The sequence below is a fragment of the Sebastes fasciatus genome, chromosome 23, assembly GCF_043250625.1.
Source record: "Sebastes fasciatus isolate fSebFas1 chromosome 23, fSebFas1.pri, whole genome shotgun sequence".
In the NCBI taxonomy this organism is placed as follows: Eukaryota; Metazoa; Chordata; class Actinopteri; order Perciformes; family Sebastidae; genus Sebastes; species Sebastes fasciatus.
In genome coordinates, this window is record NC_133817.1 from 15,827,549 (window position 1) to 15,854,370 (window position 26,822).

At 41.3% G+C, this 26,822-nt stretch overlaps 1 protein-coding gene across 1 annotated transcript in view; it reads right to left on the bottom strand.

Annotated features, from left to right (window-relative positions):
* Nucleotides 1-247: 247 nt before the first annotated feature.
* ube2h (ubiquitin-conjugating enzyme E2H (UBC8 homolog, yeast)) overlaps nucleotides 248-26,822 on the bottom strand; it is a 28,244-nt gene continuing 1,669 nt past the window's right edge. Inside the window, exons 2-7 of the mRNA XM_074624849.1 lie at nucleotides 11,027-11,103; nucleotides 9,873-9,947; nucleotides 9,737-9,776; nucleotides 7,660-7,712; nucleotides 6,278-6,406; nucleotides 248-4,655 (exon numbers count right to left, since the gene is read on the bottom strand). Of these exons, the coding sequence (XP_074480950.1) occupies nucleotides 4,531-4,655; nucleotides 6,278-6,406; nucleotides 7,660-7,712; nucleotides 9,737-9,776; nucleotides 9,873-9,947; nucleotides 11,027-11,103 (499 nt within the window). The 3' untranslated portion in view covers nucleotides 248-4,530. The remainder of the gene's footprint in view (nucleotides 4,656-6,277; nucleotides 6,407-7,659; nucleotides 7,713-9,736; nucleotides 9,777-9,872; nucleotides 9,948-11,026; nucleotides 11,104-26,822) is intronic.

Consider the following 26,822-nt stretch of genomic DNA (forward strand, 5'->3'; position numbering starts at 1 on the left):
AACAGATGTTGCCGTTAAAATTCAGAGCATTGAAATGTTAAAATTAGATCTTGCTGCATGAAAAACCTCAGGGTTATCACAGTTTTACAGCTCAGTTTTGATGAAAATGTACATTGGATGTGTTTAGACATATATGTGTATACGTTTTCTGCAGTAAAATCCTGAGGATATAACATCATACTGTATATATATATATATCAGGAGGTTAAAGCAGACTGGTGGGAATCATCAGCCTCAGACAAAGACCTTTTATACACATTGAATGTTTTATTAAAAAAGAAGTTATAACAGTTTATTTTATACACAACTATTTATGAGGTTATAAGCCTATTAATAGAGAGCATTTGTCTTTTTTGACAAGCATGCCCACTTCACAATGCAAAGAAAAAAACAAGAGGGCAAAGAGGGTGATAAAAATAAAAGACCAAGGATGGACTTTTTCAGAAGAAAAAAAAAATTAAACCTTTTGACTTTTTAAACCCTCAAGTATCACACACTAGGTAACAAATACATAGTTTCTATAAAAAATAAACAAAAAAAAACTGCCATTTTCCATGCTGTGTGTGCCTTGCTGAAATCCCCCTGATGGCAGCGGTCGGCCAGCACAGGGCACAAATCCACACAAGCACAAGACGGGATGGGAGGTGTGCACCAAGCGAGCCTCGACTCCACACCAGAAGCATGCAAGTGCACGAGGAGACACAGTCAACACACGGAGGGGGGGGAGGTGATATTACAGGATCAGGGTGCAGCTGTGCTGATAAAACGGAGGACGTCCCATCTATAGATTAATGATAGACCAGTCCGTTTAGCTGAGGAGGCCCTCCATCCTTATTGTATCCGGTGAGGTGTGGGGGAGTGTGTTGTGGGGCTATGGCTCTGGACTAGACCTCCTCTGCAGGGTTGCAGTTAAACTTTTGAGGCCCCGTCCATCATGTTAATGTCTGGAGTCGCTGTTTAAAACTAACACATCTGTACACCTGTGGTCTTAGAGCAGACGAGGTGGAGGGGAGAAAGCCAAAAGGGAATTAAATAAAAGCACAATAAACATGTTTTTTCCACTTTTTTTTCCAAAAAATAATTTAGAATTCAAGTTGCAATGGGAAACATAATCATTCACTGGTTTGAGGACATTTTCTTTAGTTGAGTTAAAGACGACCTGAAACACAAAGGCAGTAATTATTTCTCTTGACCTTGAATTGCGGAGAACAAGGGAGGCCACCGAAAAGATCAGATGGTTGATACCAGAGCTGAGTATTATCACCAATTTATTGCCCAGCAGACGCAAATAATGCTGAAAAACCAAAACCTATATGATTTTACCCAAAACACAATTTTTGAAAAAGACAAAAAATATTAGTTCCCTGTTGCACCATTGCATCATAATGTGCTATTTTTATTACAATTCTCAACTCGGATATACTGTTTTTTATTTTTCAGCACTCGCATACAATACTGCACAAATGGAAAGTAAAACAAGAATTACTTAAAACAAAAAAGATCAAGTTCTCATCAGTGTGATAATTTAGCTGAACCATAACTTAAAAAAACAGTGGCGCTTGAGATTAAAAAAAAAAAAAAAAGGAGGTCTGTATTCATGAATAAATAAACATTTATAGGCAGTTCGGGGAGAAAAAAACAACAACCAAGAAGCCAATTTAAATTGCAGGTTTTGTTCTGTTGTGAGTGGATCACAATCGTCACCACACGAACATTCACATGGCTTTATACTGCCTTCAACATGTTGAGTATCACAAAAAGTTAGCTCTGATGCGACAGTTAAAAATGGCTGCATCCTGCTGGAAGCTAAACCCCGAGCTAACATTAAAAAAAAAAAACTCCCCGGGCTGGATGAGAAAAAATTACCCCGTAACTTTTAAATATCAGAAATTAAAAACAAATCAAGGAAAGTGTCTCTGTTCTAAATCGGCATTCAAATGTGGTGATAATTGTGATTTAAATCATGTTTTTGAAAAAAAAATCCAATCTCTTGAAACGGGCTGAACCACACTTTCTTTTAAATGTTCTGTACAGTCAGATCTATCAGGCTCACTACAGGTCAAAACCCTAGTTTGAAATCACTCATCTGTACAACTCTGCGAGAAGAGGACAAGCAGGCATGTCTATGGAGTACATTTAACCACACGACAGACACTAACTAAAAATCAGATGAATGCTTTTATCATGTACCAAACTAAGCTAACTATCTGTAATACAGCCATATAGCATATGTATGTTGTTTAGTGGAAGTCAACACCCGGCGAAAAACTAACTATCCTGTCAAAAACACATGATTTTCCATCCTTTCAACATGTTCCTGGGTGAAAAATGTTAATCGCTCTGCAAGATACAACCAAACTGTGTTTCAAACCCTGAGCCAGAAAAGTCTAACAATCCTAGATTAGCTCAAATATACAGCCCTGGGTGTTTTAGATGTCGAATCACAATCTGCACATTGGCAGAAAGAGGAGAGTAAAAAGTAGGATGAGTGAAAAACAATGTGCTTTTTGTAGTTAAGTTTTTTTGGAAAACATGGTTTTTGGGGACTTCTTCAATGGTCGCCCTTCAACGTTTTTGTGATGAGGCACAGAAGAGGGAGTTGAGATCAGAGGTGACCTTTTTTTCCGAGTACGATTCAGCCTTGAATCTCCCGCTCGGGATCCACAATCTGCCACACAAAAGCAACCAGTGACTCTTACTGCAATCTATGAAGTGAATACATTTCGAGGTTCTCTAGGTAGTTTGACTGCTGTGTCGGCCTCGACGAGCAGCGTTTTTTGGGTTCAACACTGAGTTTTCCACGAGGCTACAAGGAGGTGTCTTACCACTGTACAAGGTAGATGCTGTACACACAAAACAAAAAAATCCAAACGTGTTGACCCCATCGGTGCAAAAAAAATAAATACATGAAGTAAAAGAAAGTCAAAGATTGCAATTTCTTTCCACGCATCATGGATTTACATCTTGTTTAAATTGAATAAACAATAACACCTTTTTTTTTTAAAGTCAAATCTGTACATTTGAAATGAATTCCCCTCAACGAAAATTGCTACAAGCCGAAATGTCAAACATTGGGCTCTTATTTTGTAAATCTTGTTCAAAACTAGTGATCCAAATAGAAGACAAAGAAAGGGAAGTCCAGGTGATGCAGTCGGGGGTTCAAACATTACCACAGGGCAGACCAGTATGAAAGGGCATGCATGGGAGCAAACTCCAGGTTAACAGTGGAATGTGAGGAGGGACCGACACTACACAAACTTCAAGAAATCATTTTTACTCAGATCCACTCGATAACCATGTTTGTTGCTTTTTCACTTAAAATTAAAACGGAAACTTTGGTGCTGGTTTTCTAAACTCACCAGAAGAGGTGATAATTACATTCTTTCTCTACCTGAAAAGTTCTTCTTGACCGATAATACGAACAGAAATGTGTTTTTAAAAGCAGGACAGGTGATTGAAAGCCAGTGGCGTCCTGCAGAAAACTGCATGGAAAAATGAAATCCATATGGTTAGATGGTTAAAGGGTAGCTCTGGTGTATTTCCAGTTCCCATCATACCAAGTGAGTCTGACCAGAGTTTCCACAAAAACGCCACTTTCCATCCTCATTGCTTTTGTGCACACGTCTTCCGTACACTTTACGCAGCTAGTTCCACAAATCAACACCGAAAGCACCCGACATACGTCTTTGTCACCACATTGTCGCTCACCCTGTAACAAGACATTGTGTTAAATTAATTCGTATTCAAAGACCTGACCTCGTTGAGCATTTATTTTGCACTGCACAGCGGCACATGTAGACAGGCAGCTGGTCACAAAGAGTAACAAAAAGTTAAGTAACATGCCAAAAGTAGCATCTAAAAATCAATCAATATGTTGAAAAAGATATGCTCAGGAAAGCATTCAGGGGTTGATTTATGAGCGTCACTTTTTGTATTTTCATATAAAAGGTGTGCCATGACACCTTAGGTGTGATTGTGCGCCTCAAAAAGTTGACTACGGGATAATATTGTAGAGCTGCACACCCAGGCAAGCAAGACCCTAAGCAGCTCTGCAGTGGAGCAACTAACATGTTTGTCAGAATCAATCAGCATTGTGGAGAAAAGAAAGGAAATTTAGGTCAAACATATATACTTTTTTATATTTTTAAAAATTTGAGTAAAGAAACGAGATGTTCACGGGGAGACTTCCTGCCTACATGACACACCTTAAAAATGCGGAGGTGACGGGGAGAGAGTGTAGAAAGCAATCGCGACATAAGTGTGGGGAGAAACAGCTACAGAACGGGAGGGGTGTCTGTCAAACACACCAAAAGGCTAGATATCCATAAAAATCCTTGTTTAGTAGTAATAATAATAATAATAATAATAATAATAATAATAAAAAAATCAACTTGTTTAAATATGAATATTATAAGTCTGCTTTCTCATGGTTAGGAAATCAAATATAGTCTCTGTGGGGGTTAAAGGAGGAGGACGAGGAGGAGGACGAGGAGGAGGACGAGGAGGCGGGATGGGGGAGCCCTCCTATCACTACAACTCCATGTCCTGGGCCTCGTCTTCTGAGAAATCAGACATGGAGCTTTCAGATGAAGAGTCGCCTGCCCCCTCTTCCTGCTCCTTCAGAGCCTCCTCTGTTGCATATTTCTGGATGTACTCTGTGGAGGGAAAGACAGAGAGGAAAAGAGAGAGAGAGAGAGAGAGAGCACGGTCAGACAGGAACAAGTGAAGGCCTAGACAATAAATAGTGATCAGAATTACTTATTAGGTATTCAAATTGGGGAAATAACTTTTTTTTCCAGGTGTGTAATAATCTAAGGGTGCTTTCACTTCCAAGTTTGGTTCATTTGGTCCAGAACAAGGGGAAAAAATGATACATTGCTGCATTTTTGGTTCTGGCACGGTTCCTGTTCACACTGACTTTTAAAAACAAACCAAGAGGAGTAAACATGGGAGTTATAGAGACTGACAGGTAATTCGTTGATTGGACAGTTCTGGCGATTGTCACCCTGCATCATCAGGACCCGGTGACTGACAGAACTTAATGCCGCACTTTAATGCTTCTTGATGTGTATATTTTAGGGCTGTCGAAGCAAATTTGTTTTAACGCCACTAATATCTTCAACGCATTTACTTGCGATTTTTAGGTTGTAGCGGGCTCAGTTTTAAAGCTAGAGTGAAGATACTGGCATCATATGAAATTAGAAAACCTAAGGAATCCATCGGTACCAACCATACTTGTTTGCCGCGAAGGAGGCTAAATAACGCTCCAAACTTATTTTGGCAAGGAAAAACTGGCATGGCCATATTCAGGGGTCCCTTCACCTCAAGATATGTGAATGAAAATGGGTTCTATGGGCAAGTCATAGTCAAGTCAGCACTCTGACACACTGACAGCTGTTGTTGCCTGTTGGGCTTGAGTTTGCCATGTTATGATCTGAGCATGTTTTTATACTAAATGCAGTACCTGTGAGAGTTTCTGGACAATAGTTGTCATTGTTTTGTGTTGTTAATTGATTTCCAATAATACATATACATACATTTGCATAAAGTAGCATATTTTCCCAGTCCCATGTTGATAAGAGTATTTAATACTTGACAAATCTCCATTTAAGGTACATTTTGAACAGATAAATAATGTGTGATTCATTTGTGATTAATTACGAATAACTATGGACAATTACGCGATTAATCGCAATTAAATATTTGAATCGATTGACAGCCTTAGTATATTTATGTTCTTTCATTAAAAACTGATTATAAGCATTATTAGTATTATTAGACTGCAAATTGACCGCATGTTTTAGATGAATGATGGTAGAGACAGGACTGTACAAAAGCCCCTTTGAGCGCTCCGAGACGAGTGGTGCGAACGCATTTTGCGAACAGCCTTAAATACAGATCAATAAGATCGCTTCCTGAACAGATTTCACGATCAGTAGATGGATTAATTAGTAGTTTAGCTCTTGAAATAATACTAAAAATCACATATCTGCCATCATAAAATCGAGTGGTTGGTTTGTTTGCTTTCACACCACAAACAAGCCACACCAGAGTCCGCTTGGAAGCGGACCAAGACCACCTTTTCAAACGGTCTCGGTTCAGCTTCTTGGTCCACGCCAGGGTTCGACTGACAGCTTTCACACCAACCCCAAACAAACCAGACTAACCGGGGAAATGGACCTGAGCTCGTTTTAACCAAACCAAACAGGTTAGGTGTGAAAGCACCCTAAGAATCTAAAGGGATGTGGGATCTACACCCAGCAGATTTTTGACTTACCTTTGATTTTCTGCTTGTACTCCTCTGGCCGGTGAAGGTACATGGCAGCTGCATCTCCATTCAGGGGGTCGATGGGGTTTGGGTAAGCCAGCAGCTGCGGCAGGAACGACTCAAAGATGTTGGTCAGATCTGGGGAAGAAGGCAACAGATTACCAATAAAATAAACCAAAATAATGAGCAGACAGTTATATAACCTGCTGATTTAATGGCAGTTACTGTCAGGGCTTCTCTCATAAATCTCCCCATTAATCTGAAGGAATTGCCAATTACATGTCTAATATAAAACTGCTGCCTCTGTTAATTGGCCACAGGAGAGCTCATAATCAATTTACACACATATCAGTCAGTGATGACCATACAAAGAGGTGTATATGCTAGTAACAAGACCTCACAGCCTAGCAGAGGCATACACTAATCCCTTTCACTCTGCTAGCAGGCCTCAGCTTTCTCTCAAGAGCCGAGGCCTAGTGGAAAAAAACTGCAGTTCTGCTCTCATCTCCTAGGTGTCACTGTCGGGTCCATTCAGTTGGGGAAAACAAAACACTTTCCTACAGTCTATTATACAGTTTTATCATGTTTAGGTGATTTAATCAGCTGCTTTTGTTCCCTCTTGCTTTGTGGAGAATCATTACACACAATGCTTGGTTGATTGGTCTATTCTTTCCATGTTTGTGCAATCTGATTTTCTTTTTCCAAACACTAAATACGACAAAATCTGCAGCATTTTTAGCACAAACAAAGGTAAAATAACACAAATGTGACTTTATTTTAGAGGAAAATTAGCAAATCTTTTCCTCTTAATATCAAAACACTGGAAGCGGTGTTCATCTGAATACCATTTAGGGTTTTAACATTTGCCTCGGAGTCTTATCCACAACACCAGTGAAAATAAATAGACAGGGATGCTGAAACATCTGCTAGGGATATTACTGTAATGCCATTCATATTGCTCAACAGCTATCTTAGCCCTGTGGAGGGGGTGTGATGAGAAATTAATGGTTGAAATGGGGAGAAGGGCACAGGGACATGGAGAGCAGAAAGAGAGACTCGCGCTGACAGTGAGAAGAGCAACTGGGTGACAAAATGGTAAGTACAATCATGTGAGCATGTCGCCGTCTCTCACAGCTGACAGACTGTAAATCATTCCTGTCGAAGGTGAGTGTTTTCTGACCTTGCTGGGTGAGGGGTATTACCTCATTAGTGTTCACTTCTCCCTCTCTGTAAGTGGATTAGGGGTGCACCGCTGCCTAATGTGGCCACACTTGCTAGCGCGGTCACCTTTTTGGCGCTGATGGCACCGTGTCAAGTTTCTTCGCACATAATCGCAACAGACCCCGGTGGGGGAAACTTAATATGAACACGTACGCAGCTGGGCCACTCACCATAAAGGGCCGTCCATGTCTGGTTGATGACATCTAAGCACACTGTCCCTGACCTGGGAAACCAAGAGGAGAAAACAGAGTTAGAGCGGTAGAGCCGAAAGGGAGGGAAGAGTGTGCAGTGTGTGTCCCAGATCAGGGGCTGGATTCTACACAGAGTATGTCAACAGTTCAACGATGCTTGTCCTTTAAGCAAAAGTGGCTGAGAAATGAAGCTTTCTTATGCCAAAAAAGTGGAGTACAAGGGTTATCCCTTGCGGCCCTTTTCACTTGCGTGGCAAGATTCTTGTCAAGCTGTGAAATATAATGGTCGAATGAACCAGGTAGTTGCAATAAAATGGTTATCAGTCACTGGTTGATATATTACTTTAAAGGGGACATATCATGCTCATTTTCAGGTTCACACTTGTACTTTGGGTTTCTACTAGAACATGTTTACATGCTTAAATGTTGAAAAAAAAAACATTATTTTTCTCATACTGTCTGTCTGAATATACTTGTATTCACCCTCTGTCTGACACACTCCGTTCTAGCGCCTGCCTCTTTAAGACCCCCTCCCGAAAAAGCCCAGGCTGCTCTGTTTGACTTGCATGTACATGTGACATAGGAAGGGGAGCCAAATCTGAATGGCTTGTTGAATCACATGTTTTCTGATCTAGGCAGCCCATAAAAAAATTGACTGTCTTATTTCACAGTCTGTGGGTGGTAGGCACTCCAGATACCCAAATGTATGTGCACAAACACTAAAAAAAGTGAGTTTTTCATGATATGTCCACTTTAAGTAGACCAATGACAAAGCTAGGGTTGAATAATGGAAGATAAAAAAACCCACTTCCAGGTGTATTGATATATTTACAGTTTACCCTATACATTGTTTACATGTTGTCTGTTGTGCGTTGAATTGAAATGTCACTGCGTGTACTGTAAACATGGTTAACAAGGAACTTGTTCCAGTTTACCACTGGTATTTCCACTTTGTCAGTTGTCTCCTGGTGGTGAATGCAAGTTTCTGATGGAAACCGCCTGAATGCACCATTATTTTTGGTCTTAGTGACACAAGACTGTCCTATCTGGGGAGGAGGCACAGGTTCAGCCTGTCCATCAGGTCCTCCCAGAGGCCAACCTTCACAGGTTGCGTCCTTCAGAGGATCTGCTGGCCTCTTAAGCAGTGGATTACTGGAGCCGAGAGAAACAAAGAGCTTGGCCACGTCCTGTATTTGTGTGATTTGCTGTCGTTAGCCGATTATACTAAAACTAGTGGCTCATATAAAAGTTGTAGTTCTTTTTACTGTTTCTATTACTATTTTTATATAACAAGCAAATATCATTAGATGGAATTTAATACACAAGGCCTTCATGTGAGTGCCCCACAGATACAGTCTTCTGAAACTTACTGAATGTATAATGATGTATATATGCTCAACGACGGACTCTGTGACCTCATTCCGACTTATTCTCCCTCGCATACATATAAGACTAGGAAAAAGAATCTTATAAAGGGGGAAAAAAACGTAAACTTAAATGTACAATCTTTAGTGTGATTTGCAGAGGTCCACAGGTATGGAATGAAAATTATAACACTATAAAAATGTCTCTATCTGTGTCTGTTTTTAAACAGAGCTTATGGCAGCAGTTGCTACAAAAATATGTGTAAAGCTTGAATATCCTAATCGGCTGGGGACTTTCTAAACTAGTTACTCCACTCTGAATTGCTTTTAAATTGTACTGGTATTACCATTTGCCATAAGTCTCTATTTATTGTATCTTACCTATTTAATCAATGTTTAGACTGATGGAATAAATGCTTTGGGACCATTTAGTGGTAAAGGTTAGTTAGTTTCTAGGTTCTTTGGTTAGTCTTTGGTGTTTTGTAGGTTGTAAATGTTACGTTTATTATCTGCTATCCCTTTTTTCACGCTTCAGATAGCTTATCAGGTTGTCCCATTTCACATATCTCCATCAAGTTATATGACTAGACTTGTATCTTAACTGTGTTGTGAATAAATAAACTGAATTGATCTTAGGGCCAATAATCTAGTAAAACATTAACACTTCAAACACATGACTGAAATCAACTTACGCTTCGTCAATGTTGGGATGAAAAATCTTGTTCATGAATCCTAAAAAGCAAGGGCGAGACGCGGAAAGTGTTAAAAAAAATGGGGTTAGGTGTTATCTTGATCTTATAATCCTTCATGTGATAGTAGTGCTCCTACCTATTGATGGCGATTTGAAAGGATATTTGTCGGGAAGATCTACTCGCACCTTCCACACGCCTCCTTCGTACGGTGCTGTACATGAAGAGAGGACACAAAAAACAACGTCTGATGAGGGCAGAGGAGAGACTTTCATTCCATTGAACATCACATTTCATCCTTTATGCACTAGACACTGTAGGGTTATATCAATTTTCTGCACTCCTTTCTCCGCTCTCATAAACACAACAGAGAGAGAGGGGCCACTTGAGAAATGAGCCACACACATACCTCTTCTCTTTGCCGCTTTCTTTTATCTTATGCAGTAATGTATTTCAGCCCAGGGGCATTCTTTACTTCCAAATCACTTCATATAATACACCGACATCAAAGAGGAAGAGTATGCGATTGTGTGTGGAGCTCTCCTAGAGTAGCTGTGTGTACTGAAACTGAGCAGCACATAAGACGACTGAAAACACACTTGTTGAGCATGAACGACGCTGAGCAACGTGCACTTTACACACACATGTGGGCAAAAACAGTGTCATTTTATTTGGCATGGTTACGAGGCATCATAAACAGGGTCAAACGCCAACTTCCTCTCTTTACCGAGGCGTAAGTGGCGGTGGTTTTTAGTGCGACAGATGTTGCGAACAGCACACGAAAGAAGTATTTCCTGCTGATGAGGCCACTCGCATCCAAATTCCCCTCAAGCCCGGCTCCTCTGTTTTACACTTTGTTGCCTCGGGCCTGGTTTCAATCCGTTTTTTCGCGTTCCAGGCCTGCTGTGACCGAACTCTATTTATGCTCCACAAAGAAGAATGACTGATTCCTGTGATGTCAGCCCAACATTCGTTGTCATTTCATGCTCTGTTTAGAGTTTAACTAAACATCAGATGTGGTCAGATTATCAGTTTTTTAACAGCTATATCAATCTGGTGTTACAAATAGTTTTTTAAAATGTTAAATGTTTGGTCAGAGAGGAGTCGTTCAAGATCCCAAGTTAAACATTCCTTGATTTCATATTTCTTGGATGAAAACACACCAAATATCCTCCGGCCACTTTCTGGAGCACATTAGCAAGCCCGAATGAGGATTCAGCAACAAATTTTGTAAAGTTATTTTATGTGTCAGATCAAATAAATCTTTGTTGAATCAGAAAAGAGAACACTTACTTCCTTGTGGTCCGAAAAACTTCACTACAAATTCATTGAGTCCACTGAGGATGGTGACTTCATGCTTGCTCTCAATGCTGTAAAGGCTGTTAAGGACAACATCTCAAGTGACTGCAGCATACACATTAACAAACAAAACCTGAGGGACTACAATAATGAACAAGTCTTTAGTAACATTCAGGATCACTAAGAATTTGATCTGTGAAATGGATTCCAGTGTAACACGTCATCACGTTGCAAGGAAGACAAAAGACACGAGCACGAGCCTGACCTTTTTCCTCTCTCCTAGCCAACACCATCCTTTCATATCATACAGAGTTATGAGAACTAAAGAGGGAAATGATGGCTTTAGACAAGATAATGAAAACAAATCAATGCAGGAGAATTACACTTCGGATTCTGTTCATGACCCCTCGTCCTGGAGCCTCTCTTCCAATGACAATCGATAGCCTCGCGCCAATTTGTCATTCTGCGTGTTGAATTAATATCCCCAGACTGAATGTGAAGTATGCAAGGCCAGTGACTTCAACACAAAAAAACAGCCAGCAGATCATATTCACCCATGCTTTCAGAACCATGCTGGCCTTCCTCCACCTGTCACTCTCTAATAGCTGCCCGGACATAAAACACAAGTCCCCACTGAGAAACACGGTCTCCTTACAAAGAGTGCCTGAGATTCTACAAGTTTATCTTACCACCTATACTGCTGAGAAAACCCAATGCACTCGCTATGCTCATCAACATTAGAACAAAAAGAAAATATAAAAACAACTTTGAACGTTGAAAACAACCAGATGCACAAGAGGAGAATCTCCCTCTATCTGAAACATACACACTTCAGTCTCACATACATACAGTACATGTAGTTCTCTGCTTCATCATTTGCATTTGTGTAGATAAGTAACTCTTATTTCAGATGAAATTACGTGAGATTCCTCAGTTAGACCAGAGTGGCTCCATTAACCTAAATAAGCAAATACTCCAGTCAGTCAGAGAGAAGCCCTCGGACAAGGCATGTTCAAGTTACTTAAAACTGAGATGTGCTTTTGTCAAGCAGTACACTAAAAGGTCATAACTAGGGCTGTAATGGTTCATGTATTTGTGCTGAACCGTCATGGTCCGAGGATCACGGTGTGGTTCATGCAGAATACACGGGATGTACACGCAGAATACACAATGATAAATTTCCTTTTAGCCGTATGCCGTTAGCAACATGTACTGTGGTTAGCAGAGTATGGCAAAGCAGAGGCTCTCAAAAATGATTTTAATCTAACCCTCTCCGTGCAACAGACTGCAGATAATGTAGATTCTGTAAACGTTTGGGTGTACAGATGCTAGGACGCCAACTACATTGTCAGAGATTAATAATAATAACAATAACACCAGACTCGCTCATGACATGCACTCTAATGGAATGCAAGAATCTTGGTACTCACACAAAAAAGAAAAGAAGAAGAAAAAAGGACCGCCTGACCCAACTGTTTAACCAACCGAGATTTATAAAACCTGTATTTACCCGAATCATCTACCACAGGAGAAGTTTATACTCCACTTCCAGGCATAATTGCAATCATAACAAACCCAAAGGAACATACGATTTATTTTCATTCAGTGTATTATATGGCAAATCCAACATTGCAGCTATGAGCCTATAATGTGCGCCTCGCTCCGATTTATTTTCTGATCTCCACTCTTACACACAATAATCACAGAGAAATGATTTCCCTTTCATGTGAGCATGAGGGAAGAGGCACGGGAAATCAAATTGAAGCAGAGACTACAGAGAGAAAAACAAACAAAAGGAAAAAGAAAGAGAGGAGAGAGAGAGAAAGACTGACGGGACACATCAGAGACAGAAGGTACACAAGATGGGATAAAACTCAGTTTTCCAGGAGAGACACACAGTAGCAGCTGGCTCGTCAATCCTGATTGAGTGAGTATCCCATTAGCGGCAGCACTGACCCCCAAAGGGTTAAATCAAACTGGAGGTTATTTTAAGCTCCGGTTGAGTCTGCGAAGAGCAGACTGAATCCCTGGCTTCTTCAGGGAAATGTGTCATTGTCAGACAGAAGAGGAAGCTCTCTGTTCTGACTCGTGTTGGAGTCAAAGAGCCACTCGGAGGATCTTTGATGCAAAGTCCAACGCAAAAACAAATAACCACCGACACTTATCTAAAGCGTGCTCCCAAAACAACTAACCGTATGCAATAGGGAGACTCCAGTCAGACGCATCAGACTGCATGCATGTTTACATTCTGCAGCTCACCGAGTTCTGCCCTTCATGTAAGGACACATAACTAATGTAGTGAAACTACTGGTGTGTGAGTGAATGTGTGTACGACAACAAGAGGGGAGAGGGAAGCAACACAGAGGAGGGGGGATGGTATGGACTGTGTGCGTTATGTTATATAGAGGACAGCAGTGAGAGGCAGGGCGGGGGGATAAGCTATTAATGGGGTTGAATCAACACTGATCATGCTGCAGGCTAATTGACATTAGCCACACTGACTGAGAAGCCAGAGAACAACTGGGCTACCTAGCAGATAGATTCTTAAAGTGACATTTTAGACATTTAAATTAGTTATGAGTACAGGTTTGCAGGATTCTGTGTGCACCGTACAAGACGGCACAATTACAAGCGAGCACAAATGCAAAGGTCGAGGTGTTTGTGATCTGTAAATAGTCACGTAACCATCGTGAGAACATGTGAGCTAATAGGGAAAAAGGGTAGCTCAAATTGATGCCATCTTCCATCTATCCAATCACCCAGCAAACCTTGCCTTCCTTACAAACCCCCTAGGTTAATGATATTAATAGGAGTGTGGTCTTTGTTAATTTGCTTGGTTAAAAGCCACAGCAGCAACACGCACACACATTACTCACAAGCTTTATTGTAAGGAACAATCTCTGGCTTTGATGTCAAACTTCAACACTCTCACCTTCTCCTCTCAATCCCAAAATTATACATTCACTCTATTGGACTCTGGCCATCTTCCACGTCATAATGACTCAATGGTCTAATCCACTGTCCTTTTGTTTAATACTGGGAGACAGAAACCTCAAAGGACTCATTCCTCCCACCCAGTGAATAACTACAAGGCGCTGTCAACAGCAGCTCCCTCCCCTCATGAAGGAGTTTGGCAGGTCTGTTAAAGCAGAAGGGAGTTCCTGGTAGAGCCAGTAAATTCTCAACAGCTTGAAGGAGTGAAGGATGTATTGACAGTTGAGTTGACAAACAGCCACTCAGCCAGTCGAACAGAGAGAAAAAGAAAAGGTGACTGTCACAAAACTGGCTAGGCAGGACATTCAGTATATACCAATTCATTATTTGCATTTGTTTGAGGTCTTTAAACAGAGGTGACACATTTTGTATTTCAAAAAGGGAAGACAATTTGGTTTCATTCAAATAGCTGGCACGAATGCAAGACAGAAATTGGGTTGTACGGTGCATTTACATGCACATTAATAGACCTACAACAATTAATCGATTAGTTGTCAACTATTAAATTAATCACAACTACATCACTTTACTGTAATGCAGCCTTTAAAACCAGGAAAAGACAACATCCATATTACAATATCCAAAATCTAAGACAACATCTAGTCTCATATCACTATATTGATATATTGCTCAGCCCTAATGTACATTTAAACACACTCTTGTCACCTAAGCAGGATGGGTTCAACAAATCTTAGGATAATTAACTCCTAACGACAGCGATTTGATCAAGGTTATGAATTTCCTCTTTCCTCATTCCCATCATAACGACTATCTGTCCATCCCCCCACCTTGGATTAGTATAGATAAGTCATAATCTGTGGACAGCACCAGGTCAATATCCTTTTGCTCACACTTCTAATCTGATACAGAGTGTCCAATCAATCCAGAGGAACACACACACACACACACGTCCTCATTGTCGTATCTCACACAACCCCGAAAACCTTGAACTGTAACAGCAACACGGCCTCCATACTGGCTTGACAACACTCACACTGCGTAGACAGAAAAGGTCTAAAAGAACTACTTTCAGGCTACCAATTAGCCCGTTTCAAAGTTTATCCAAGCACTAAGGTCAATTTTATCCTGATTTTTTAACTTCATACAGCATTTAAAGGCTTAAGTGTAAAAATATGCAGTAAATAGCATTTACGGTTGTGGTCTAGACATGTCTCGTTTTCTTTCTGGTCCATTCGGGCCGCTATCCCTGTCTGACCCTGGTTCAAAATATCCCATCCTGACCAACCTCTTGCTAAGTATGGAAAACAAACATGATGGGGGAATCATAAACAGCACTCTGTGAAACAATGTGGTGTCAACCGTGCGTGAACATTTCCCTCTTGGGAGACAGAAGAGTTGTTGATCTGGTGAAAGGGAGGCACTGGCTAGTTTCAAAGCAGTTCCTTGTCTCGTATTTCTTTTGACAAGAGGAAGGGAGGGAAAGTCCTCCACTATCCTTTCATCAACAGGATGCAGTAAAATTTAAAAACCCAGTATCAACTTCTCAGTTTTTCTGAAAAACAAAGCAATCAAAAACAATATCATCACAGAAAGATCAAAACATTTGTTCAAATCTTGTGCATCTTTATGTCTTTGGCACAGACAATCGAATTCAAAACTGACTCCGCAGGCCAGTTATTTACATCTAAGCTGAGCATACAATAGTCTGACCACCTGCTGACACCTCCAGCTTCAAGTAATCCTTTTAAAAGGGAAGGTGCATAGCTTCTGGGCAGACTGGGCTGAAATAACAGGAAAGGCAGCAAATCAAATAATCCCGGAGGCATTGGGAGGGAGAGAGCTAGGTTAGTGAGTAACAGAAGGGACCATGCAGAATTTCCAGTTATTAATGGCACTAACCAGAGAAGAAGACAGACAAAGGCTGAACATAAGAAGCAAAGCAAAGCTAAGAAGTCTGCCTGAAAGACATTAATAGTCCGTAACACCCCAAAAAGCCAGTGGGGAAGAGGAACATAAGAAGAGCGGGTAGAATAGGGTCAGCCAACAGAACAGGGGGCTGAAAACAGGGGAGAAAAAGAGCATGAGAAGATGATACAGAGAGTTGTTGAAGAATAAAACAAAAAGAAACATGGAAAGAGTGATGCCAAAGGAGAGGCAGAGAGATAGTAATGCAGATATAATGAGAGAAAAGAGTTGAGCCTGGTGAATGCTGATCTAGCCTTGCAGGCAGGCAGATCTGTAGATGTGAATGACATCATTGCTGTGGACTGCAGGCCGATGATGATGATTTAGCTTTTCTGTGTATACAGACACATAAACGGGCAAAACCCATGTCTGGATTTGACTTAACTAAGAAACTGTATGCTATAATAGTTAACAGTTAAGAGTCAATCCAGATTTACAAGGGATTGGCAGGTCAATATTAGCAGGAGATTTTTCATTGGAAAACTGCTCAAATGTAAGCACTATTATGCAGTGAGAGTTTTTGTTAGGAACATGGTAAAAGATTAGACTGAAGAGTTGACAGAGCAGTAAAAGAATGAGAGGCAGCATTATATACAACGATGTTAAAGATGTATCAACACATCAGAAATATAACGGGACATTATTAACGTAAATAGAGATGAGTGGGGCCAAGTAAAGAGCCCTGTGGCACACCTTTATTGATAAACCGTGACTTGTTGAGGTATTCCATAATAATTCTAAATTGCTTAGGGACAGATTTAGAAAGCGTTTTGGCATAAAGTGCAACACCCCGACAGGCTGTTCAAATACACCATTTGTGGCTATACCAACGAAAAGCAATGCACTGTAATTCATATATATCCCATAAAATCAACTCGTATGTAATCCACGTAATCGTGAACCAGGAAGTATAAAGAGCGACCAAATCCACGTAGGGAGGGTGTTGGGGTGGACGGGTGGGTCGAAACCAGAATTCAACGTTGATTTATTTGTCACGCAACCTCTGTATTCAAGTTACGTTAAATTATTTTAACCCAAACCACGATTTTTCCTAAACCTAACTAAGTAGTTTCCTGTGACGATGGAAGTTTTGAAAAGGCATGTTTGCATGTAATGAGCTGAAATTGACACATGTTGCTGGACATTCGTAGGAAAACGCGTGAAAAAAAAGATATCATACAAACGGCTGAATGAGGATACGTTGACCCCGACCACTAGATGAACTGTCAACACCAAAGAGATTGCAAACTCTAATGTCATCTCCCGCCACTAGGGAATACAGCTCTGTTTCAGAGATGCCTTGCTGCATATCTACATACAGTGAAGTTCATGCTGTCAGCACGTGGTTGTTTTTTTTACACTGGACAGTAATGTGGCCTTGGATAGAGAGATACCATGGTGTGAGGAGGAATTTAGTACATAGGGATTGATGTTAAGTTGTCAAATGAGTTGTTTCATTTGGAAGAAACACTAAAACCTTCACAGAGAGCAACTTGTTTAAGAACACATCTTCATTTAGAGATAAAAAGGCAGCAGCCTCTCTTTCGTTTTCTCTCCCTTACACACAGATTGTAGCAGCAATGTACAATCAAAGGCCTTGCAGATGAAAGGCAGGAAATATAGCAGCTGTCCTCAGAGTGTGAGCAATGGGGAGGCTTCCTCCGCCGAAAGAGATGCAAGTATAGACTACCAAAAGTCACAAGCTAATATTCTTCACCTACAAAAGATAGAGAGAACTTAACTTGAGACAGTGAGCTACATCTTGCAATAAGGACAACAGAAAGCAGCCTTGTACATTTGAAAAACAATAATGAAACGGACAACAAAGTCAATACCAACAGTACACCAACAACAAAGCTGTTCCTTCTTCTTCCTCCCAATATGGGCTCAATGCCCACTCTCTGATATTCAAAGAGAGCCAGAAGAAAATTAAGTTTGCATGTGTAAGTATGACTATGAGAGGGTTGGCTTGTTTGCAGTCTCTGGCAGCATACACCTTTATCTACACATGTGTATTGTTTCTTCTTAAGTCTTAGCCTGTGTGTAAATGTGCAAGTGTTTGTGCATTAAACTTTTTATGCATTAGTACACTCACAGCACAGGCCAAGCAGGATTACTGTGTGACCTCCGCTACACTCAGAAAAACAGAGGCAGCTAGTGTAGCACAGCAACCATCCTGCCACAGCAGGCAGAGCGAGTGATAGGCACTGTGTTGCTGTGAGAGTGTGATTTAATCAGTTCAACACCAAACAAACACCGTCACCGCAGCCGTCACCAGCCCGACCCCGCTGACCCTCTCCTCTACCCTTCTCCATCTCTCGCCGAGGCTAACGTTTTCCCCCAGCTGTTTATTTTCATTTATTGCTCATTAAGTCAAACTCTCTCTACTTCATTTGAATGCAGATTTGGAGCCAAACTGAACCATTTGAACCATCAGAAGCCCCTTCATACCCCAGCTCATTGACTCAGTACATATAGATAATCCTGTGAATACATGGTGAGCTTAAAAGGGGACGAAAATGAGAATGAAGCCAAGTTTAACAGCAGCTCCCATTCGTCCAGAATACAGATGGCTCTGTTTAAAGGTTATATTGATTTGTGTAGACATGTCATTTAAAAATGATCAAAAAAACCATTATGACTGTGAATTCATAATTTAAAAATGTTGGCGGGTCCAAAATGAATGTTTTGTTTATCCCTGTGGAAGATATCTGACGTTCGGTTCCCACTTCTAACAAGGCTTGTGAGACAATAGTAAAACGACGTTGGTATCACGTGGTATCTCTGCGTCGTCTGCGATCAAGTTAACAGTTAGTGTGGAAAAAAACAGATAAATGGCTGAGTTTGATACTGGTGCCTCCATCAGGCTGCAGAATAAGTGAATAGCCACTGTGGAAACAATGTAAGCCTATAGCTAGGCCTACATGTTGCAAAATTACTTTTACTCTACCACAAATGATTCATCACTTGACATGACTGTCTGAGTCATTCCACTCGACCATAAAATATACAGGTTGTGCAACGAACCGTGGAAATTGTGGTGCCCTCCACTGTACAGGACGTACGAACTAATGCAATGCATACTGTCAGTTATTCATGGTCCCAAATCAGATTTAGACAACAACCACGTTTCCGCATGCTAGTTCCTTCGTTGTCAACGTATGGCGTGGTGGTTTTCAGTTCCAGTATGAGGCGAGGACGTCTTTGCTGTTCATGACTGCCCTGGCTGGCTCTGATAACTGAATATAGCAGGTATACTGGTATGATACTAACATGCCTGCGGTCATGCCAGCTGCTCTCACTTCCCCTTTTTCCTGCCCAGATCCCACAAGTGATATGAGAGATCCCCCCCCCCCCATAGCTTTGTAGATCTGAGGAACTAAGGACTTAATAACCAGTACTACAACATACTTGTAAACAGATTAAGCACATGTGATTAATATGCGAAAGCAAAACAAATGAATCGGCCACAAGGAGTGATCTGATCCTTCAAAGACGGGGCTAAAATAGTGGTGATGAAGCTCATGTTTACTAAGACTTTTAAGCAGAACTATGTATATCATATTCGGATCAGGGCTGTCAATCAATTACAATATTTAATCGCATGATTGTCCATAGTTAATTGCGATTAATCACACATTTTTTTATCTGTTCAAATTGTACCTTAAAAGGGAGATTTGTCGAGTATTTAATATTCTTATCAACATGGGAGTGGGCAAATGTGCTAGCTTTATGGAAATGTACGTATATATTTATTATTGGAAATCAATTACCAACACAAAACAATGACAAACTTTGTCCAGAAACCCTCACAGGTACTGCATTTAGCATAAAAAATATGCTCAAATCATAACATGGCAAACTCAAGCCCAACAGGCAACAACAGCTGTCAGTGTGTCAGTGTGCTGACTTGACTATGACTTGCCCCAGACTGCGTGTGATTATCATAAAGTGGACATGTCTGTAAAGGGGAGACTCGTGGGTACCCATAGAACCCATTTTCATTCACATGTCTTGAGGTCAGAGGTCAATGGGCCGCTTTGAAAATGGCCATGCCAGTTTTTCCTCGCCAAAATTTAGCGTAAACTTGGAGCGTTATATACCTGTAACCTCCTTCCCGACAAGCTAGTTTTATAGTTTCATATGATGCCACTATCGTAAAAGTGAGCCCGCTACAGCCTAAAAATCGCAAGTTGTGTTAAAGAAATTTGTGGCGTTAAAACTAATTTGCGTTAACGTGTTATTTTCGCGCTTGAAACTTTGAAAGCCCTAATTCGGATATCTACAAAGTTGTCCACAAACCAACTTATGAAGGGATCAGGAAGCTCTCTTTAAGTCAAGTTTCTAAATGCATGACACGAGGCACATTAACTTACTTTAACCTCTGCTTATCACTAAAAACACAACATAAGCTTCACTGATCTCTGACAGGAAACTGGTTACATATATGACCAAGAAAACAGCCCTGTTATCCCCGCATTTATTCTTTGCCAACTACTGCTGCCAAATCATCTTAGGAAATGAACTAGACAGCAGTTAAATAAACTGAAGAAATTTGCGCCACAGCACTTGTTTTGCATTGGAGCTCAGTTTGGTGACAATTACCCCAAAACTAACAGGCCATAAAGGCCTACGACATGAGTACAAAGGCTTATGCTCGGCTACAGCCATGCTGCTGATGCATGTTTCTGACTACCAACCACTTTGTTTTTTGTGGTTATGTTTATGGAACTACTAACAGCTATGTCAGTAATATGGAATAGAGTAGGTTAGCTCGCACCGAGCTCGTTCTGACACAGTGAGTGTTTAAATTTCCGATGAAGCACTTGGAGCCGGCGTGTGCGGTCTGTGCGAAAGAAAAACCTTGCAGCGCGTTTTACATATCAATGGACACATGGCCCCGAAAGGCCTGACTCACTGAAATCCACATGTAAATGTCTGGTAGCTGTTAAGTGCTGCACTCACTGGATGGTGGATGGGAAGTAAATTAACTCTTCACTGAATACTCCAGTTTCGTTTCTGCTTTGAAAATTAAAAAGGTCATCATCTAGAATTTTAACACATATGATAAGACAAAGGATTACGTCTACGATTACGTCTGTAAGTATAACAGATACTTTACAGTAAACTAGCCCATATAAACAGGTAGTACATTTTACCTGGTCTCGTTCACAAGTGTTAATAAAACTGTGCTTTCTCAGCTCACCTAGAAATATGTAAACACAGAGGCATACAATCCACCCTTGAGGCTAGAACACCTTGCTATGAACATTTTCAATAGTAACAGGTTTGAAAATTCACATAAACATAAAAGCCGTCTTCGCAATCCACAATTTGCATGTGCAGTGAAACAATAGAAAGACCTACTTTTTTTTAATCTACCTTGAAAAAAAGAAATGAAACACAAATTACCCAGCTCTATGCTCAACAGTTAACCCAAAATATTAGAATTATTTTGCAATGCAGATTTGGTTTCCATTAATTAAACACAGGGCTGACTACACTGCGTTAGCTGATGGCTACCTCCCTGTGTGAGAGCCGGAGCGGCACAGTACCGCACAGGCTAAGTTCTTTGTCTTCTCTGGTGAGAGATGAGAGCCCACCCACCGCAATCAAATGTGAATCCCTCAGCTGCTCCTCCTCTCAGCCCTTCACTAAATCAACAGTCTATTTACAGCAGAGTCTCCGTGTGTGCGTGTTTGTATGCACGCAGCTCAGGCGCGTGCATACACACAAACGAAATTATCATTAATGATCACAAAACTGAGCCAGGGCAGGAGAGACAATGGCCTGAATCTGAGGCAACCACCTAATGAGCAAATCCAAGAACAGACGAGACAAGATTCGCCGTCTGAAACCTGAATTTCAACACTGACATGTTAAGGGAAACTGCTAACAAACCTGAATTTCAGTGTAGAAAGAGACAGACTGACATGTGACTAATTTTATCAGCTTGATACAGACGAGACGCACAGAGGCAGATTACCAGATAGAGTCAAGTGTTGGGTGTGGGGTGTAGGTTGCACTCTTTTGATAAGGCTCTTTTGCTTCACACACAGGCATACATTTAGCCAAAACAAAGGCATACTTTTAAGATAACTGGGCTCAGAGTCACTGGCCCATATGCCAACATTATGACCAAACATGTAGCTCGCCATAATGATCACTTCGATTTTCCACATTAAAGCAGCGGTGCACGTGAGCGGCAGAGGCAGGCTGAGCTCCCCAGTGCAAGAAAGAGAAGAAAAAAAAATCATGCGAAACAAAGAGAGGAACTTCAGTCCATCTGTTTTTCTAAGGGAACTCAGCCATGCGTGCAGGAAGCTTCACTATTTTCATCATGGGATTAACAGTGAGGGCTTCAAATCTCCTACTGTGATGAGAGAGAGGTGCCTTGCTCCTGGACCCCCAAAACAGGACTGTCAATCAAGGTGGGGGCCCTCTGAGTAGAAGGGGTCACCTAATGTTCCCTCATGAAGACATAAAAAGGAGAAAGAGCAGGAGGGTTGGTTAGGACTGGATGATGTAGCATATTTATAAGAATACTAGCATGGACGCAGACAAAGACGTATGTACACTCTAATGACAAAGAAGGAGATATAGAGAAGCAGATATAGGTTTCGTCCGAAATTGTGCCCGAAAAAAGCCATATAAACTGACAGAAAGAGATATCTAAGACAAAAACACAGCCCAAGAGCCACAAAATACAAGTCTTAGACTGTATGTGACTGTACACAAGACAAAACCATTTGAATCTATGTATTATAGTATCTGCTTTCCCAGGACTTGAAGACACCATAAATATCTCCTTTCAGCCATCCTAATTCCATACCATCACTGGTTCAGTGTGAACAGCAGGTGGGCCATTCCCGACATTGTCTTAGTCAGTGTTTGAGCTTCTTACTTCAGATTAAATATTAACCTGGAGCTACAATAAACATGGGCTACAAAGTGATAATTGGGCTTTAGAGGAACCGTATGGCCAATGCCTACTGAAGCAAGGCTAAGTAGAGGAAAAAAAACATGGTTGAAGTGCACTCCCATCACCAAACAACATATAATTTGGCTGTGAATAAGTCGCAACATCTGTTTTGTGTTTTTGTCGGTCGTGCTTTTATACCTACAGCATACCATTTTTGCTGTCAGCATAATGCAAACTGGTACTGTGGCTTGCAAGTTTTCTGTACGCCTCTTAGCTTCTTTGTGTCTACTGCTGTGAAGTTATTTCTTTTACACCATAATAACAAAGCATTTTTGTTCATGCAACTTCATCACCAGGCCAGAGCTTTCCCCATTCATTTCCTATTCATACAATCAGTCTCTCAGTCAGGAACAGGCAGAAAAACTGCTGGCTCCTTCGCTACAGTAAACTGGGTCTAGTTGGTTCAGCGCCGCAATAATAGCGCTGGGTGCAGATTAGCCGCCTGTGACTGTGTGACATGGTCTGACACAGCAGCGGGAGGTGGAGGTCACAGGGGCTTTCTGTAAACGGGAAACACAAAAGACTCCGCTGCTGATGCCGTCCGGATGTCATGTCACAGGGGCACAATGGAGCCGAAACACCAAGCGGGGTGCAGATAAAGCTCAGGATTGGTATTCCACTCAGGGAGGATGGAGGGATGTGGTGGGGAAAGGAGCAGGGGGAGGACATTAAAATATAAAAAAAGGAGGGAGGAGGTGGACACTGCCCCGGCTAGAAGCCTACCCCCTGATTGTGGACACCTGAATAAATCAGGATTACTGAAGGCCTCGACAGTCAGTTCAGGGAAAAATGGATCCTTCGAGAAACATGAAGCACAAACATGACATACCCATCATACACCTAATTTGGGGTGAAATGATTAAGACCCATATACGCTGGTATTTATGCCAGGTATCATGATGGATACTGCGGCTGGTGAAGCATGCAACACCCCCCCAACAGTCTAGAATATAATTCATCGGTGTCCACGCTTCACAGAACTGCTATCCAATCCCTTTCAGACCTTCTGGCAACAATTGAAAGGTTGAAAAGTACAGTTTTGTTTTCATAAAAATGTCTTAACATCCTCTCTGATGTAATGAGATTTTATATATGAACAAATATACACCTCAATTCTCAAGGCTCATCGTGCTATTATAAAGATAAACACTTCATCAGGACAATGGCCTCAGCAGCGACTAAGGAAGTGCAGTTTAAAAGAGCTGAACAAAGCAAGGTTTACCGATTTGAGAGAAAGTATCAAATTCTGCTCCTTGATGTTGCAAACCCATTACTTTGCCTACATCTTTTTAGCAGATAATCTTTTAAATGCGTCACTTTTGTGATCACAGAAAAATATATAAATACACATTTGTGCAAACTAGGACTGTCGAAGTTAACACTATAATAGCGCGTTAACGCAAATTTGTTTTAACGCCACTAATTTCTTTAACGCAACTTGCAATTTTTACTTAGTAGCGGGCTCAGTTATAAAGCTAGTGAAGATAATGGAACATATGAAACTAGAAAACCTAAGGAATTCATTGGTACCAACCATGTCATACTAGCTTGTTGCGAAGGAGGTTAAACAACGCTACGAAGTTACGTTAAATTTCGGTGAGGAAAAACTGTCATGGTCATTTTCAAAGGGGTCCCTTGACGTCTGACCTCAAGATATGTGAATGAAAATGGGTTCTATGGGTACCCACGAGTCTCCCCTTTACAGACATGCCCACTTTATGCTAATCACATGCAGTTTGGGCAAGCCATTGTCAAGTCAGCACACTGACAGCTGTTGTTGCCTGTTGGGCTTGAGTTTGCCACGTTATGATTTGAGCATATTGTTTTTATGCTAAATGCAGTACCTGTGAGGGTTTCTCAAACATATTTGTAATTTTTTTGGGTTGTTAATTGATTTCCAGTATTAAATATATCCATATATTTGCATAAAGAAAGCATATTTGCCCACTCCCTTGTTGATAAGAGTATTAAATACTTGACTCCCTTTAAGATACATTTTGAACAGAAAACAATTTGCGATTAATCGCGATTAACTATGGACAATCATGCGATTAATCACGATTAAATATTTGAATCAATTGACCGCCCTAGTACAAACATGTCCCTCTTCTTCTTCAGGTAATTCTTGACTAAATATAAACTGCTGTACAGACAATTCCTTTTCTGTCCCATTCTCTGCATTAAAATCCATAGGCCAGCTTGTGTTGGCATTCAAAAATAGGCTTAGTCCTTTGTGATCTACCTGTGCTCAAATTCCAGCAGCTTACTGCTTGAAAGCATTTGTAAAGCGAGTAGAATGATGAAAGCATGCAAATAATAGCACAACTACCTACACAGTATGTGCAGTCAACCCCACACAACGAGCTGAATGTAATGCTCTCTGAAATGACACAAGACTCCGGTTCAAGAACACCGTGTTCCAAAATTGAAGCAACATGTCCAGGAGCAGGACTGAATAGCCGCTGGCCAAAAGTTATGGAGGAGAAGGACTATAATTTAAGGTTTAGGACTACAGTTTGGCAAGAGCCAGACAATAAACAAGTTGTCTCTTGCCACTCAGGACTACAGCAAAGGAGGGGTAGGGGACGCACAGAAAAACCCAGTGTAAACAAACACTCAATGCCTTCTCCGTGACCACATTTCATTAAGATAGTACAACGAGTTCAGGCTACTGGCATGCAAACACAAAGAGTGTACATTCGGTGCTGAAAGCAGGCTGCCATCCATCGGCCTGGCTTAGGACAAAGCTTAAACCCAGAGTGATACGACGACATGCTGAGGTCATCCTGACATTCATTTTCATGAATTCCCTAATGGCCCACGCTCTAGATCCTCAGCTCTCCGGTGGCCGCAGCAAATTAATGCGTGAGGGCTCTCAGTGTCAGCGCATAAGAAAAGAAGCCGCTGCTGTCTAAAAGGCGGTGTGAGTTTCGGGTTTTGGTTTCACCAGGGGGAGACGCAGGGATAGGGAGCACAGAGAGGAGGTTGTTAGTTTTGCTCTGGGGACCCAAACAGAAGGAAGGAACTGTTTCCCATACCTGTAATTTGGAGCCCTCCCAAACAAGACGGACTAGTCAGCAGTGAACCTATGTGCTATGTAAGCCAGTAAATCTCAGTGCTGTAGCCCTACATTTAAACACACATGGCTGTCACCCTCCACACTTGCTGCTCGCTCATGGTATCGTAAAACAAACACAAGTCATCATTGTATGGAATCGAGCAGGTGGCGTGCAGCAAACCTGCTCTTGCCTGTCAGTCAAGTAGTTCAAGAAGGAGGGGGGGGTGTACTACTCCTGCAAGTGTCTGTGTGTGCTGCTTGGTCTGTCTGCTTCATCATGGCTGCCATAGCCTAGTGGAGTCAAGTGGGGGGGGGGGAGCACAAACTTGCTCAAACAAGCACCGTTGCTAGCTAGCAGACCTAATAAAATGCCTTAGGCAACAGGCCAAGATAACAAGAGAAATATAGCTTGAAAAGAACTAGCTGCAGCCTCCTTGTTGGTGTGTATTCACATATTGCAGACACATGCCGTTTCAAATGTATAGGCCGCTGACATGCCAACTCTAATGTGATGGTGTGAGGCAGGATGTGTTACGAAAGGCAGAATCAGTATTGCACAAGTCTAGGGCTGTCCCAAATACCATTTTTTGGGCTTCGAAGTTTCGATGAGAAATATTTAAAGGTATATGAAGCTTCGCGGCAGGCTGACATGTTCTTCTGTCTGTCTGTCTCCATTTGTGGACAGTGCCGCACTACTGTACACACATGCACTTCTATACGCAACAAACAGAGATATTGGTCTGAGAATAATTAATGTTGAATATGAATAATGTTGTCGGATTATTCCTTATTTCAAGGGCTACGTTGTGATTTATACTTTTTTTACATAC